The sequence below is a fragment of the Stegostoma tigrinum genome, chromosome 38 (assembly GCF_030684315.1).
Source record: "Stegostoma tigrinum isolate sSteTig4 chromosome 38, sSteTig4.hap1, whole genome shotgun sequence".
Classification (NCBI taxonomy): domain Eukaryota; kingdom Metazoa; phylum Chordata; class Chondrichthyes; order Orectolobiformes; family Stegostomatidae; genus Stegostoma; species Stegostoma tigrinum.
The window spans coordinates 9,173,326-9,186,632 of record NC_081391.1 but is presented as its reverse complement, the minus strand read 5'-3'; the positions used below and the strand labels follow the sequence as shown (position 1 = coordinate 9,186,632).

General features: G+C 42.3%; 1 protein-coding gene across 1 annotated transcript in view; it reads right to left on the bottom strand.

Annotated features, from left to right (window-relative positions):
* Window positions 1-4,267: 4,267 nt before the first annotated feature.
* The window catches only part of eif3s6ip (eukaryotic translation initiation factor 3, subunit 6 interacting protein), a 30,884-nt gene continuing 21,844 nt past the window's right edge, over window positions 4,268-13,307 (bottom strand). Inside the window, exons 12-15 of the mRNA XM_048521428.2 lie at window positions 10,353-10,526; window positions 8,175-8,364; window positions 7,324-7,404; window positions 4,268-5,358 (exon numbers count right to left, since the gene is read on the bottom strand). Of these exons, the coding sequence (XP_048377385.1) occupies window positions 5,323-5,358; window positions 7,324-7,404; window positions 8,175-8,364; window positions 10,353-10,526 (481 nt within the window). The 3' untranslated portion in view covers window positions 4,268-5,322. The remainder of the gene's footprint in view (window positions 5,359-7,323; window positions 7,405-8,174; window positions 8,365-10,352; window positions 10,527-13,307) is intronic.

Genomic DNA, 13,307 nt, shown 5'->3' with positions numbered 1-13,307 from the left:
TCTTATCCCTTTCTTATCCAAAGAAGGTCTACAGACAAGCATATCCAATCAGTCAAGGGAACCTTAATAAAATGCTCAGAGGCAAAATCGCGAAGGGTACAGAGTACATAGGAAGAACCTGTTACCTTTAGTGCAAGGATCAAGAACCTAAGGACACAGGCTTAAAGTAATTAGCAAATAATCAATGGCGACACAATTCCCAGCAGCATGTGGAATGTGCTGCCTGAGACTGTGGTAGAAGTACGTTCAATCAAGGCATTCAAAAGGGAATTGGATCGTTACCTGGAAAGCAGATATGTGTAGAGCTGTGGAGAAAAGAGTGGGAGGTTGGTATTTGATGAATGGCTGCCAAAGAAGGTCATCATGGATGCAACGGGCTGAATGGCCTCTGTAATCATTCTGTAATCCTATACAGCTGCGATTCCTATTTGTCATAATCGTAAAACACAACTGTTCAGTTGATCTCTCCTGACAAATTCAGATCTTTGGTGATGGCTGCAATTCTTTTTTTAAAATGCCAATAGAATGGCAAGACCACATCTGGAATACCGATAGATTACTGGATTTTAAATTGTACCCAATTGTGCTAACATAAAATTTTATCGCATTACCATCCAAATCCATGACATGTACCCAGGACAAGGGCAGCAGATGGAAGGGGTGAATAGACAAGGTCTTTTTCCCAATGTACAGAAGTCCAAAACTAGAAGGCATAGTTTTAAGGTGAGAGGGCAAAGGTATAAGAGACCTGAGAAGCAACTTTCTCACACAGAGGGTGGTGCGTGTATGGAATGAGTTGCCAGAGGAAGTGATGGGCCGGTACAGTTACAGCATTTAAAAAGCATATTAATGGGTACTTGAAGAGGCTTAGAGGAATATGGGCCAAATGCTGGCAAATGGGACTCGATTAATTTGGGATATTAAGTCATCACGGATGAGTTGGACTGAAGGGTCTGTTTCTGTGCTGTCCAGCTCTCTGACTCCGTGACTCTGCATTGCCCTCCAAGACAAACCATCCAGACTTGGATCTGTATCACTGTTCTTTCACTGTTATGTGAAAATCCTGGAATTCCTTCCTAACAGCCCTGTGCGTGAGCCTCCACTGGGCAGCTTGCAGTTGTTCAAGAAAGCAGCTCCCCACCACCTTCTTTAAGGCTGTTGGGATAAGCATTCAAAGCTGGCCCAGCCAGCAATGACCACACCCTATGAAAGAATGAAGAGAAACTTGCAGTTGGATTTCCAACAAGTGGTGCACATAGGAAACTTTGAGGTCCTTTACTCTATTATTTTCTCAAGATCACAGCAGAATAGCAGTGTATCATGTGGGCTCCTAGGCCCAGGAGCCCAGAGCTCATCTGCTCCCCCTGCTTTTACATTTTTCTTTTTTAGTCATTTCTTCATCTGCCGACGTCATAGGGAGACTGGAACGGTTTTGGTTGGCTGAGTCAGTGCCCAGAGCGAGGATTCCTGACTACGATCGGCCCAGAGCCTGGACTTGGGAAATCGGTGGGTTGTCAGCTGCAGTGGTGGCAGTGCTGAGAAGAGGGCCTCTGGCTGTGATAGGCCTGCAGCGTGAACTTGGTGGGGGGGGGGAGGTGGGGTTCTTTGGCTGTGGCAGAAATGATGCCCGGAACAAGCACTCCTGGCTGCGGGACCCTGCAAAAGCCTATATTTGTGTTTGGCAACACCTTGCTCAGAAGATGAATTCTATTCATGTATTTTATTTATCCCTTTTGTAGTCTGGAGGCTAGGTGCCGGTGCAGATTGGGGTGGAAGGATCATTACTGAAATTTTTGTTCCTTTATTTTTCTTCTATTTCTGATTTTGTATTTTTCTAATTTATACCTTGGAATCTCTGCTGAAGAAGCTGTACCTTTGCAAATAGTGCTGTTAAGTGGTGACTTGTAAACATGAGTACATGTGACAATAAAGGTAATTCTATTCAAACTTACTGTTGCCAGCAGTAAAATTGAAGTCTTCTTTCCTTTAAAAACTTGAGCTAAGGACAAAAGACAAATCACTGCTGGTTGCAGCTATTATAGTTTAAAACACTGCATCAGCACAGTACTAAAGTCCATTGCAGAATGGTAACTGGCACCACCCTACCCTCAAATCAGCTTAACTCGAGTGACAATAGCAAATAGTTTCAATGCAATAACCGAAGGAGGTGCTGTCTTGATAAATTAGATGGAGGCCTCTCTAAACTCTCAGTGTGGCATAAGGGAACCTGCATTTGAAGAGTGGGAATTTCCATGTCCTTAGCAATAGAACAAAATTAGCTGTTCCAGCAGCTCGTTGGTGTTTGTTCGTTCTGCCTTTGCACGTCAGCATCAGCAAAAAGCTTTGCGACACCCTGCTAACGTGCTTGTAGTAATTTTTCCTGTCTCTCCTTATAAAATCACCAGCTGAAAAGGTGTATATAAAAATGTCTCATTGTGCGAAACCTAAATAAACCCTAAACCAAAACCTGTCAGCATAGAATCCCCACAGTGTGGAAGCAGGGCATTCAGCCCATCGAGTCTGCACCAAACCTCTGAAAAGCATCATGCCCAGACTCAAACCCTATAACTCTGCATTTCCTGTGGTTTGTCCACCTACGCTGCACATTCCTAGATACTATGGGGCAATTTAGCATGGCCAACCCACCTAACCTGCACATCTTTGGACTGTTGGAGGAAACCCACACAGACACAGGGAGAACATGCAAATTCTGCAGACAGTCACCCGAGGCTGGAATCAAACCAGAGTCCTTGGTGCTGTGAGGCAACAGTGCTAACCTCTGAGCCACCAGGCCATCCCATATATAAAGTTTTTAACTATTATTTGAAGCTAGTGCAGATCCAGAGTATTTCCCTGCTAACTTCTGTCCACTAGCAGCTTCCGTAAGGAAATCAGAATCATTTAATGCCATACTTCGACTTTTCTTCTGTATAAACAGTATTTTTAACTTCCATGTTGTAACTCCACAGATGCTGTCAGACCTGCTGAGTTTCTCCAGCATTTTCTGTTTTTACGCTACATTTCAAACTATCCTTTGTCTTAGATGTTGTTTAATTTGTCCAGATTTCTCCCAACTATATTCCCTGGAGAATAGAATCTGGAAAGTTAGGAAATAGGAACAGTAGCAGGCCATTCAGCCCATCAAGCCTGTTTCACCATTCAACATGATCCTGGCTAATCCTCTATCTCAATGTCATATTCCCCACACAAAAGGTTAGTAAAATTCCAGTACTTTTCCCCTAGAAAGATGTGGATGTCAGATTAATTGAATCCCTAAAGTGTAAAATCCACACAAATCCTCCAAAGATCAACCCACCCCTAAAACCTTTTCTTTTCCACAGCCAAGTCACCCAACCTGCACATCTTTGGAGCACAGGAGGAAACCCATGCAGACACAGGGGGAATATGCAAACTCCACACAGATAGATGTCCAAGGGTGGGATTGAACCCAGGTCCTCGGTGCTGTGAGGCAGCAGTGCGAGAGACTAAGCCACCATGATACAGATCAGCTAGGATGTAACTGTTGATAAAATACATCTATTGGAAAGATGCTGCTAAACTTGAAAGGGTGTAGAAAATATTTACAAAAATGTTGTCAGAGTTGGTGGGTTGGAGTTTTCGTCCCTAAAGGGCATTAGTGAACAAACAATAAAAGTCATACTACAATCAAATAAGGCTATTGTAAGACCACACCTGGAATACTGTGTACAATTTTTTGCTCTCCATATTGAAGGAAGGATATACTTTGATGTTAGACTGAATATACTGGATCTATACTCAAGAGTTTAAAAGAATAAGAGGTTATCTCATTGAAACATTCAAGATCAGGAGGGACTTTCCAGGATAGATGTTAAGCCTCAATTGCCCATGGTGGGAAAATCTACAACAAGGGGCTGACCACTTAGAATAGAGGAGAAATTCATGGGAATTATCTACTCAAAGGGTTGTGGACGCATTATCAGTGAAACGAAGGCCAAGACAGACAGAGTTTTGGTTTTTCAGGGAAAGAATGGGCATTGGAATGGCTCCTGTGAACAAGAATATTTTAGGTATCAGTCACCCAAAGATCATGCGATATTTTTAAAGTATATGCAGAGATCCTATTGTCCTCTAGAATTACACTAGGTTTCTGACAGAAGCACTCCAAACTGAGGTAGGCTGGTGCTTTCCCAGAGGATAACTTAAGACCAATATGGAGGAAAGACTGTTTAATCCATTTGTTCTGTCGAAATCACTCCAAATACAAATTACATTCACAGATTCACAGTTCGGTTGCATTTTTTATTTTATCCAAACATTGGTTAGATTTTGTTGCATGTTCTGGGCTTCACTCAACAATCAGTAATATGAAACACTCAGACCGCTAATATTCTGGAATAAAAGACAAGTACAACTACATTTTTATTGAAAGATTTGGTGTTATTTTGAATATCCAAACACATCCTGATTATCAAAGGACATGAAATCAGTCATGAATACATTACAGACAAGGAGGTGGTTGTAGGCAGCTGGTGGGTCCATTCATAACCAGTTGTCCACAATAAGGAGACAATGATACTTCAGTCCATGCAGTGCAAATTCACCTGAAAATTTGTCAAGACATGGGCAGCAAATATGTGTTTTTATGGCACTGTCTGCATTTATGCTGAGCACCAGAACATTTGAATATCATGAGGTGCTGACTCATTTAGGATTGTAACACATTTGAAGATTTGTAATAAAGTAACCATTTATTATTTTATAATACATACAGCCCAAGGCATTGTGATTTTTTTTTTAATGTTCACAACATCCCTCACAAAATGCCAGCATCAGCTCACACTAAAGGGGGAAAGAAAAGCAGGCTAAGATTTGAGCTGTATACAGTATAAAACAAGAGAGAAAACAATCAAAGATTAGAATTTGCTGGAGAAACTCAGCAAGTCTGGCAGCATCTCTGAAGAGAGAAGCAGACTCAACATTTCAAGCCTAGTGATAATTCTTTAAAATCTTCGAATGAAGGGTCATTGGACCCAAAACATTGACTGTTTCTCTTGAGACCTGCTGAGATTCCCCCCTGCAATTTCCGTTCTGGTTTGTTTCAGATTTCCAGCACCTGCAGTTCTTTGTCTTATTTTATGGAAGGCCAGCAAATTTGTTACCAAGGTATAAATGGTAGTTTGAGAGCTTTGACACACTTGCGTCTATGGATCACATACAACCAAGCAATGCAGCTGGCCATTCAGAAATCAAAAACAAAAGTTACAGGAGAACTTTGCACAACAACCAGTCACTGTGTTCTCGGGTGCAGGAAATTTGGCTGCTGTGGGAACAGAAGCTCCATTACCGGGGGTTGATTTTTTTCAAACTTCTGTTGAGCTACAAAAATAGAAACAAACTGGTTACAAAACATTCTGGCTCGTAAAGTAAGTCCACCCCCATCCTGGCATACCTTTATAGCAATGGGTGCTCTACTGTGACGATGCTGTGGCTTTAAGAATCATGTGGTTTTGTTTACAGAGAAACTGGGGGACAGGCATCAAGCAGTCCATGGAAGATAAAAAAAAACAAGGTCTCACAAGTTGTTTAAGTGGAACAGAAGCAGCCTGAGTGAGTGTGATCAACGTCTCACAGATCAAGGATTTTTAAGTTAAATTTCAGCAGTTGCTGTTGTACGCTTGAAGTAGTGAAAGCTATTTTTTCCCCTCCCTCCATCATAGCCAAAATCTGGGGATTCACTTCCTAAGCTGCTGGACTGTATGTGAGACAAAATGTCTGAATTTTCTGAATGTGCCTTTTTGCCACAAGGTGTGTTTATGGGAGGTTACTAAATTGGAACAGTTAATTAATAATTGTTACTGTATCTATTATACTGTAAGAGTTCTGTGGAATTCTTATTCCAAACTCTTCTTTATTTTGTTGTATTTTAACTACAGTGATTGAGTAAATTGTGATCTGCTTAATGTCGAGCAGTTTGGCCAATCGAATTGTATCTGGATCACAGCACCTCACACTTGCCTTTAAAATATGAAAAAAATTAGGCTCTGGGCTACCTCCTTAAAATATTTTGAGGTGGTCAGGTCTGGTCCATAGCATTACAAAACACAACATATTATTAATTTGCTGTTTCAATTAGAGCTGTGCAGAAGCTGGCCTGTCTCTTCATTGCAATTTGTGAAGGACTTTTGCAGACTGATGACTGTTGGTAAAACTGCAGCTCCTGGCAAGACAAACCTGTATGAAACAATGACTTATCTTGCTCTTTGCACCCTGAAACACCTGGAAGAGCTTCATATTTAAAGGGACAATATACACTAAATATATTAAAAATTAATAAATTTTCCTGAACGCTAGGAACTCTTCTTAAATTTTCTGTAGAGAATGAAAACTGCCTCTGCTGATTGTTGACAGAACACTTTTCGAAATGTCATTCTCAAACTGAGAACAATGGATGCAGTTCCATAGAAGATGGCCAAAAAGGGAAACGGCAATCATGGGCCACAAGTTTGAACAAACAAATAGAAAATTTTCACCATGTACTACAAAAGGAGTTCTTTCAGGCATATTCCTAAACTATACCTGATTGGGTTCTCCAATTTATAGCATTATTGGGACACCAAAAATACCCCATAAAAATTTTGTAAACATCACTACATGGCCAAGATTTCAAATTCAGTGAAGACTCTAACTGGTTACCAATGATCTACCACGGGCAGCACGGTAGCTCCGTGGTTCACATTGCTGTCTCAGAGCGCCAGCAACCTGGGTTTCATTTGATCCTTGGGTGACTGTCTGTGTGCGGTTTGCACGTTCTGCGTGTGTTTTCCTCCAGGTGTTCCAGTTATCTCCCACAGTCCAAAGATGTGCAGGCAAGCTAACTGGCCGTGCTAAGTTGTCCAGTAATCAGGGATGTGCAGGCAAGGTGGGTTAGTCATGGGAAATGCAGGATTATGGGAGTGGGTCTGGGTGGGATGCTCTTTGGTGGTTCGGAGTGGACACAATGGGCTGAATGGCCCACTTCTACACTGTTGGAATCTATGATACCGGTGTCACATCAAACACTGATATATCGAAGGCCTTTGCCGACAGTATTCAACATTCGCCAAAAAGTCAACAGTCTTCTCCAACAATCCCATTCAAAGAGAGCCAAAGGAAGAGAGTGGGTGAGCAAGTCACTCTCCAAAATTAGCTCTCTGCGCCACCATGTTACACAGCTCATTGAATTCTACTTTGTGGTCAACTCAGGAGCTCGGTCAAGGTGGATCCATCTTTCATCATGTCACTAGATGGCCTGAAAAGAGCTCAATGAAGACAGTAAGTGAAAAATAAAACTAAAAGCATCACCTCTTCAAATTTGTGAATCTGCCTAATGAAGAAGTCACCATATCGCCGTGCCACTTTGGTATCTGCGATGTGGATCATGTCCTGAAAATCAACGGAGAAGCATGGTTTAAACAGAAATTCAAGTTATCTCTTGTGGGTTTCGGCCAGGTTCAATACTTTGCAGCTTACACACAGGCCCATGTTCAATCTTAGTCTGTTACCTGTCAGAACAGAGAGACCTACGGGTTCAGGTACATGGTTCTTTGTAAGTTGTGCCAGAGGGTGGTTAAAAAGACATTTATAATGCTTGCCTTCATCCCATTGAGTTGAAATTTAATATTGAGGTGGTACAGGATGTTTGGTGAGGCCACTTTTGGAGTAACGTGTACAATTCTGGTCTCCCTGCTGCAGGAAGGGTATTTTTAAATTGAAGGGGGATTCAGAAAAGATTTACCAGGATGTTGCTGGGACTGGAGAGTTAGAATTATAAAGGAGAGGCTGGAATATCTTTTCCACTGGAGTGGAACAGGTTGAGGGATTATCATATACAGGTTTATAAAATCACGAGGGGCATAAATAAGGTAAAATGCCAAGGTCTTTTCCCCGGGGTAGGGGAGTTCATATTTTTAAGACGAGAGGAGAAAGATTTAAAAGGGTCAACTTTTTCACGGCTGACCCTCTATTTCCACTCAAGGCTGTCCTGCCACTGTTGCATAACAACCTCATTGGAGGGGGAAAACAGTGCCTAGGTCCATGGATTGGGAACCTATCCCCTGGGTCACAAGTTGAAAAGCTGTCAGAGTCAAGGAGGAATGGCTATCAGCATGTACAGAGTAAGAATGCAAAAGTGCTCTTCTGCAGGTAAATCTAACCTTATCAATGTAGAAGTCAACCTCTGAAGCAGATTGAAATTCACCATCCAGGGCCGAGATCCCGCTAGTCCACACTAGGTTCTTCATCTTGTGCTTGAAGACCAATAGATTGATGCGGAACTCCTGCTCAGTCATGTCTAGAAATCCAGCCAGTTTGACAACAGGCATTGTGGTATACAGCTTTAAGAAGCTGAAAGGGAGAGATGGTAACAAGCAAGAGTGAGTGGGCAGCAAGGAAATTAGCATTGAAACTGATGATACTTTATAAACATTAAAGACGCTTCATATAGCTACGACAGGAATGAAAAAGTAGCTTCTGAAAACTGAAAAAGTAGCCCCAAGACAACATATATAAAATATCTTGTATCCTGCTGCCAAGTCACACTCCAGGATTTCAATGCTGAGCTGCATTTATACCACCCCGAGTCAAAATTACTTCAGAATGGCACTTGCAGTCCTTGGGTAAATGCATCCATGAAAAGGAGATCATTGTTGAGAGACAGAAGCTTGAAGCCTGATGGGAAATGTCTACAGGAATAGTGCCAGATGACTGGAGGAAAGCAAATGTGGTTCCCCTGTTCAAGAAGGGGAGTAGAGACAACCCTGGTAATTATAGACCAGTGAGCCTTTCTTCAGTTGTTGGTAAAGTGTTGGAAAAGGTTATAAGGGATAGGATTCATAATCATCTAGAAAAGAATAAACTGATTAGGGATAGTCAGCACGGTTTTGTGAAGGGAAGGTTGTGCCTCACAAACCTTATTGAGTTCTTTGAGGTGACCAAACAAGTAGATGAGAGTAAACCGGTTGATGTGGTGTATATGGATTTCAGCAAGGCGTTCGATAAGGTTCCCCACGGTAGGCTATTGTACAAAATGCGGAGGAATGGAATTGTGGGAGATATAGCAGTTTGGATCGGAAATTGGCTTGCTGAAAGAAGACAGAGGGTGGTAGTTGATGGGAAATGTTCATCCTGGAGACCAGTTACTAGTGCTGTACCGCAAGGGTCGGTGTTGGGTCCACTGCTGTTTGTCATTTTTATAAATGACCTGGATGAGGGCGTAGAAGGACGGGTTAGTAAATTTGCAGACGACACTAAGGTCGGTGGAGTTGTGGATAGTGACGAAGGATGCTGTTGGTTGCAGAGAGACATAGGTAAGCTGCAGAGCTGGGCTGAGAGGTGGCAAATGGAGTTTAATGTGGACAAGTGTGAGGTGATGCACTTTGGTAGGAGTTACTGGGCTAATGGTAAGATTCTTAGCAGTGTAGATGAGCAGAGAGATCTCGGTGTCCATGTACACAGATCTTTGAAAGTTGCCACCCAGGTTGACAGGGCTGTTAAGAAGGTATACAGTGTTTAAGCTTTTATTAATAGAGGGACTGAGTTCCGGAACCAAGAGGTTATGATGAAGCTGTACAAAAAACTCTGGTGCTGCCGCACTTGGAGTATTGCATACAGTTCTAGTCACCACATTATAAGAAGGATGTGGAAGCTTTGGAAAGGGTGCAGAGGAGATTTACTAGGATGTTGCCTGGTATGGAGGGAAGGTCTTACGAGGAAAGGCTGAGGGACTTGAGGCTGTTTTCATTAGAGAGAAGAAGGTTGAGAGGTGACTTAATTGAAACATATAAAATAATCAGAGAGTTAGATAGGGTGGATAGGGAGAGCCTTTTTCCTAGGATGGTGACGGCGAGCACAAGGGGGCATAGCTTTAAATTGAGGGGTGAAAGATACAGGACAGATGTCAGAGGTAGTTTCTTTACTCAGAGTAGTAAGGGAATGGAACGCTTTGCCTGCGACGGTAGTAGATTCGCCAATTTTAGGTACATTTAAGTCATCATTGGACAAGCATATGGACGTACATGGAATAGTGTAGGTTAGATGGGCTTGAGGTCGGTATGACGGGTCGGCACAACATTGGGGGGGCCGAAGGGCCTGTACTGTGCTGTAACGTTCTATGTTCTAGAAGCTTATTTTACCGAACAGTTTTCGTTCCCTCCCTCTCCAGTCCCTACTACCAGTTAACTTCATCCCTCAATTCCTCAAAAAGGTACTCACTGGTTTCTGGGGAATGGCTAATTCAGGATGAGTTAGTTAATCAGATGTAGCTGGGCATGGCATCTTTTACATACCACTAAATAAACACGGATGGCACTGGTACCAGCTACTTCTGGACATACCTGCGTATAGTGGACAGTACAGACTGTTGCTGTACCTCATCCATAAACACTTTCAGCTGTTGTAGGAATGGCTCTTTGTGGTAGTTAGGATGGACTGACTCATAATTTGGTACCACTGGTGACAGGAACTTCGGACAAGCAAAGCTGAACAGCTCCTCAAAAATCTGCATTTCACTATTTGGAATAAAAGAAGAGCAGGGTTATAGATGAACTGAAAACATATTGGGGGAGGGTCATTTAAAATAAAAACAAATAATTGAAAAGCAAACCATTTAAGGATTATGGTTTCAGCAGGAGCATTTTAATTTTTACAATGTAGTTAAAATCTGAAAAATACGTGCAGTTGTCATGCTGCATTAGTGCTCAAATAATAGCAGCCATCTTGATACCTCAACATTTTATAATGAGAGGGACTAGCTGAGAGTCCACCTCATTTCTTAACCGGCAGCCAAGAGAAGCCTCATGGAGTAACATGGAGTACGGTAATCTAGAACAACATTCTGGAACTAGACTACATCTCCTGTACACATCAAATTTCTAACCCTATTGTCCACATGCTTACTAAGTACTGGAGGCTGGTACAGTTACAACATTTAAAAGGCATCTGGATGGGTATATGATTAGGAAGGGTTCAGAAGGATATGGGCCATATGATGGCAAATGAGACTAGATTAATTTAGGCTATCTGGTCGGCATGGACGAGTAGGAACGCAGGGTCTGTTTGTGTGCTGCACATTTCTATGACCCTAAGTGGACAAATCATCAGGGACCTCATATCATTAATCAAAGCAGGCAAGTTTTCAAGGTGAAATGTTAAAGAACCAAAAGAGATTCTACTTGTACATCCAGAAGTAGTTTCTGAGCAACTTCAGATGACTTGCTCTGAAACTATCAATTCTGAGATGAATATTGAGATCCTTGGGTCTTACTCTATAAAACCAGTAGGTGGCAATGTTACAGCACAAATTCCTCATTCTTTCTGGAATGTGGAAAATCGCAGGGCTCAAATTGAGTCTACTGCATTTTTAAAAGGCAGATGCATATCTGATGCAGAGGAAGGTAGTGGGCTTCGGGGGACAGTGGAGACATAAGATTCATTTTAGATTTCTCTTTTATGGAGCTATGACGTGGAGGTGCCTGTGTAGGACTGGGGTGAACAAGTTAGAAATCACATGAAACCAGGTTATAGTCCAACAGGTTTATCTGACATCACAAGCTTTCAGAGTGCTGCTTCTTTGTCAGGTGAATTCTTCACAAAGGAGCAGCACTTCAAAAGCCTGTGATTGCAAACAAACCTGTTGGACTATAACCTGGTGACGTTTGGCTTTAGACTTCCTTTAAAGGAGGTAACACAAACAAAGCAAGTCATACAGTCTCTCTCAATTTTTATGGCTTACAAAAGCACATGAGACAGTCCCACATAACAGCCTGGTTTACAAGATGTGTGACCAAGGTAAATAAGGGGTGGTATTTTGCGGCAAGTTGCCAGGGTGAAAAAAATTTGTGCAGTGCAGTTCCACAAATGGTAGATGTCGGGAGCTGCTATTTGGGAAAAAAATGTCCAATATCTGCAGAGAAAACCTGGGTGCAATGGTTTAATGATGTTGATAAAGATGTGGACATACCTCAAGATGCCGAGGCCCTAGGTTCTGGCCAGCACGGTGGCTCAGTGATTAGCACCGCTGTTCCTAGGTGCCAAGGGACCTGGGTTCGATTCCACCCTCTGGCATCTGACTGTGTGGAGCCTGCACATTCTCCCTGCATCTGTATGGGTTTCCTTCAGGTGCTCCAGTTTCCTTCTAGTGCAAAGATGTGCAAGCTAGGTGGATTGGTCATGCTAAATTGCCCATTGTATCCAGGGATGTGCAGACTAGATGGGTTAGCCCCAGAGAACACAGGCTTATGGGGTTAGGGTAGGCAGTTGGGTCTGGGTTTGGACCCGATGGGCTGACTGGCCTGCTTTCAAGCTATCGGGATTCTATGATTCTAATTCCAGCCTACATTTCTCCATACCTCTATATCTCTTTCATCCTTTAAACCTATCTTCTCTGACCATTCCTGGGCCGCCCAAAATGGCCTGGACAGAGTGGATGTTGGGAAGATGTTTCCATCGGTAGGAGAGCCTTGAATCTGAGGGCACAGCCTTAGAGTAAAGGGAAGACCTTTTAGATCTGAGCAAAGGAGAAACTTGTTCAACCAGAGGGTGATGAGTCTATGGAATTCACTGTGTTAGAAGGCTGTGGAGGCCACGCTATCAAGTATATTTAAGACAGAGATAGATAGGTTCTTGATGATCACAGGAGAAAGCGAGAGAATGGGGTTGAGAAACTTATCAGCCATGATTGAAAGGTGGAGAGCAGACTCAATGGGCTGAATGGCCTAACTTCTGCTCCTATGTCTTATGGTTTTATTATTCCATGTGTATCATCACCAAACATTATTTGATTAAGGTTCTCATGAAATACCCTCGACCCTTCCCACTTGGCAACTTGCTATTGAAAGTACTTTTAAAGTGCAGGCACTATTGTAATGCAGGAAATGTGGTACAGCAAGCTCCCGCAAGAATCAAATCATTTGTTTTAGATACTGATCACAACAAAATGTAGGCCAGGACACCAGGAAAAACTCCTCAGCCTGTCTCTGAAATAGATGGATGAAAAGTATCTCATCATTAAGAGTGCAAACAAGGCTTTGGTCTAGCAACTCATCAGAAAGGCGGCACTTTATACAGAGGCATCAGCCTTGATTATTTATTCAAATCTCTGCAGGCTCTTGAACTCAGAAACCTCTAACTCAGAAGCCAAAGAGCTATCACTTCAGGTGTCCAAATAAAATCAGAACTCTTTTTAACAGTCTTGTCTTTGTATCAAGACTGTGATTAAAAAAAAATCTGCAGGGAAATGGGACAGAATGCTACTGTAGGACTGAAGAAAAAAAACTTCAAAAATTCTTGTT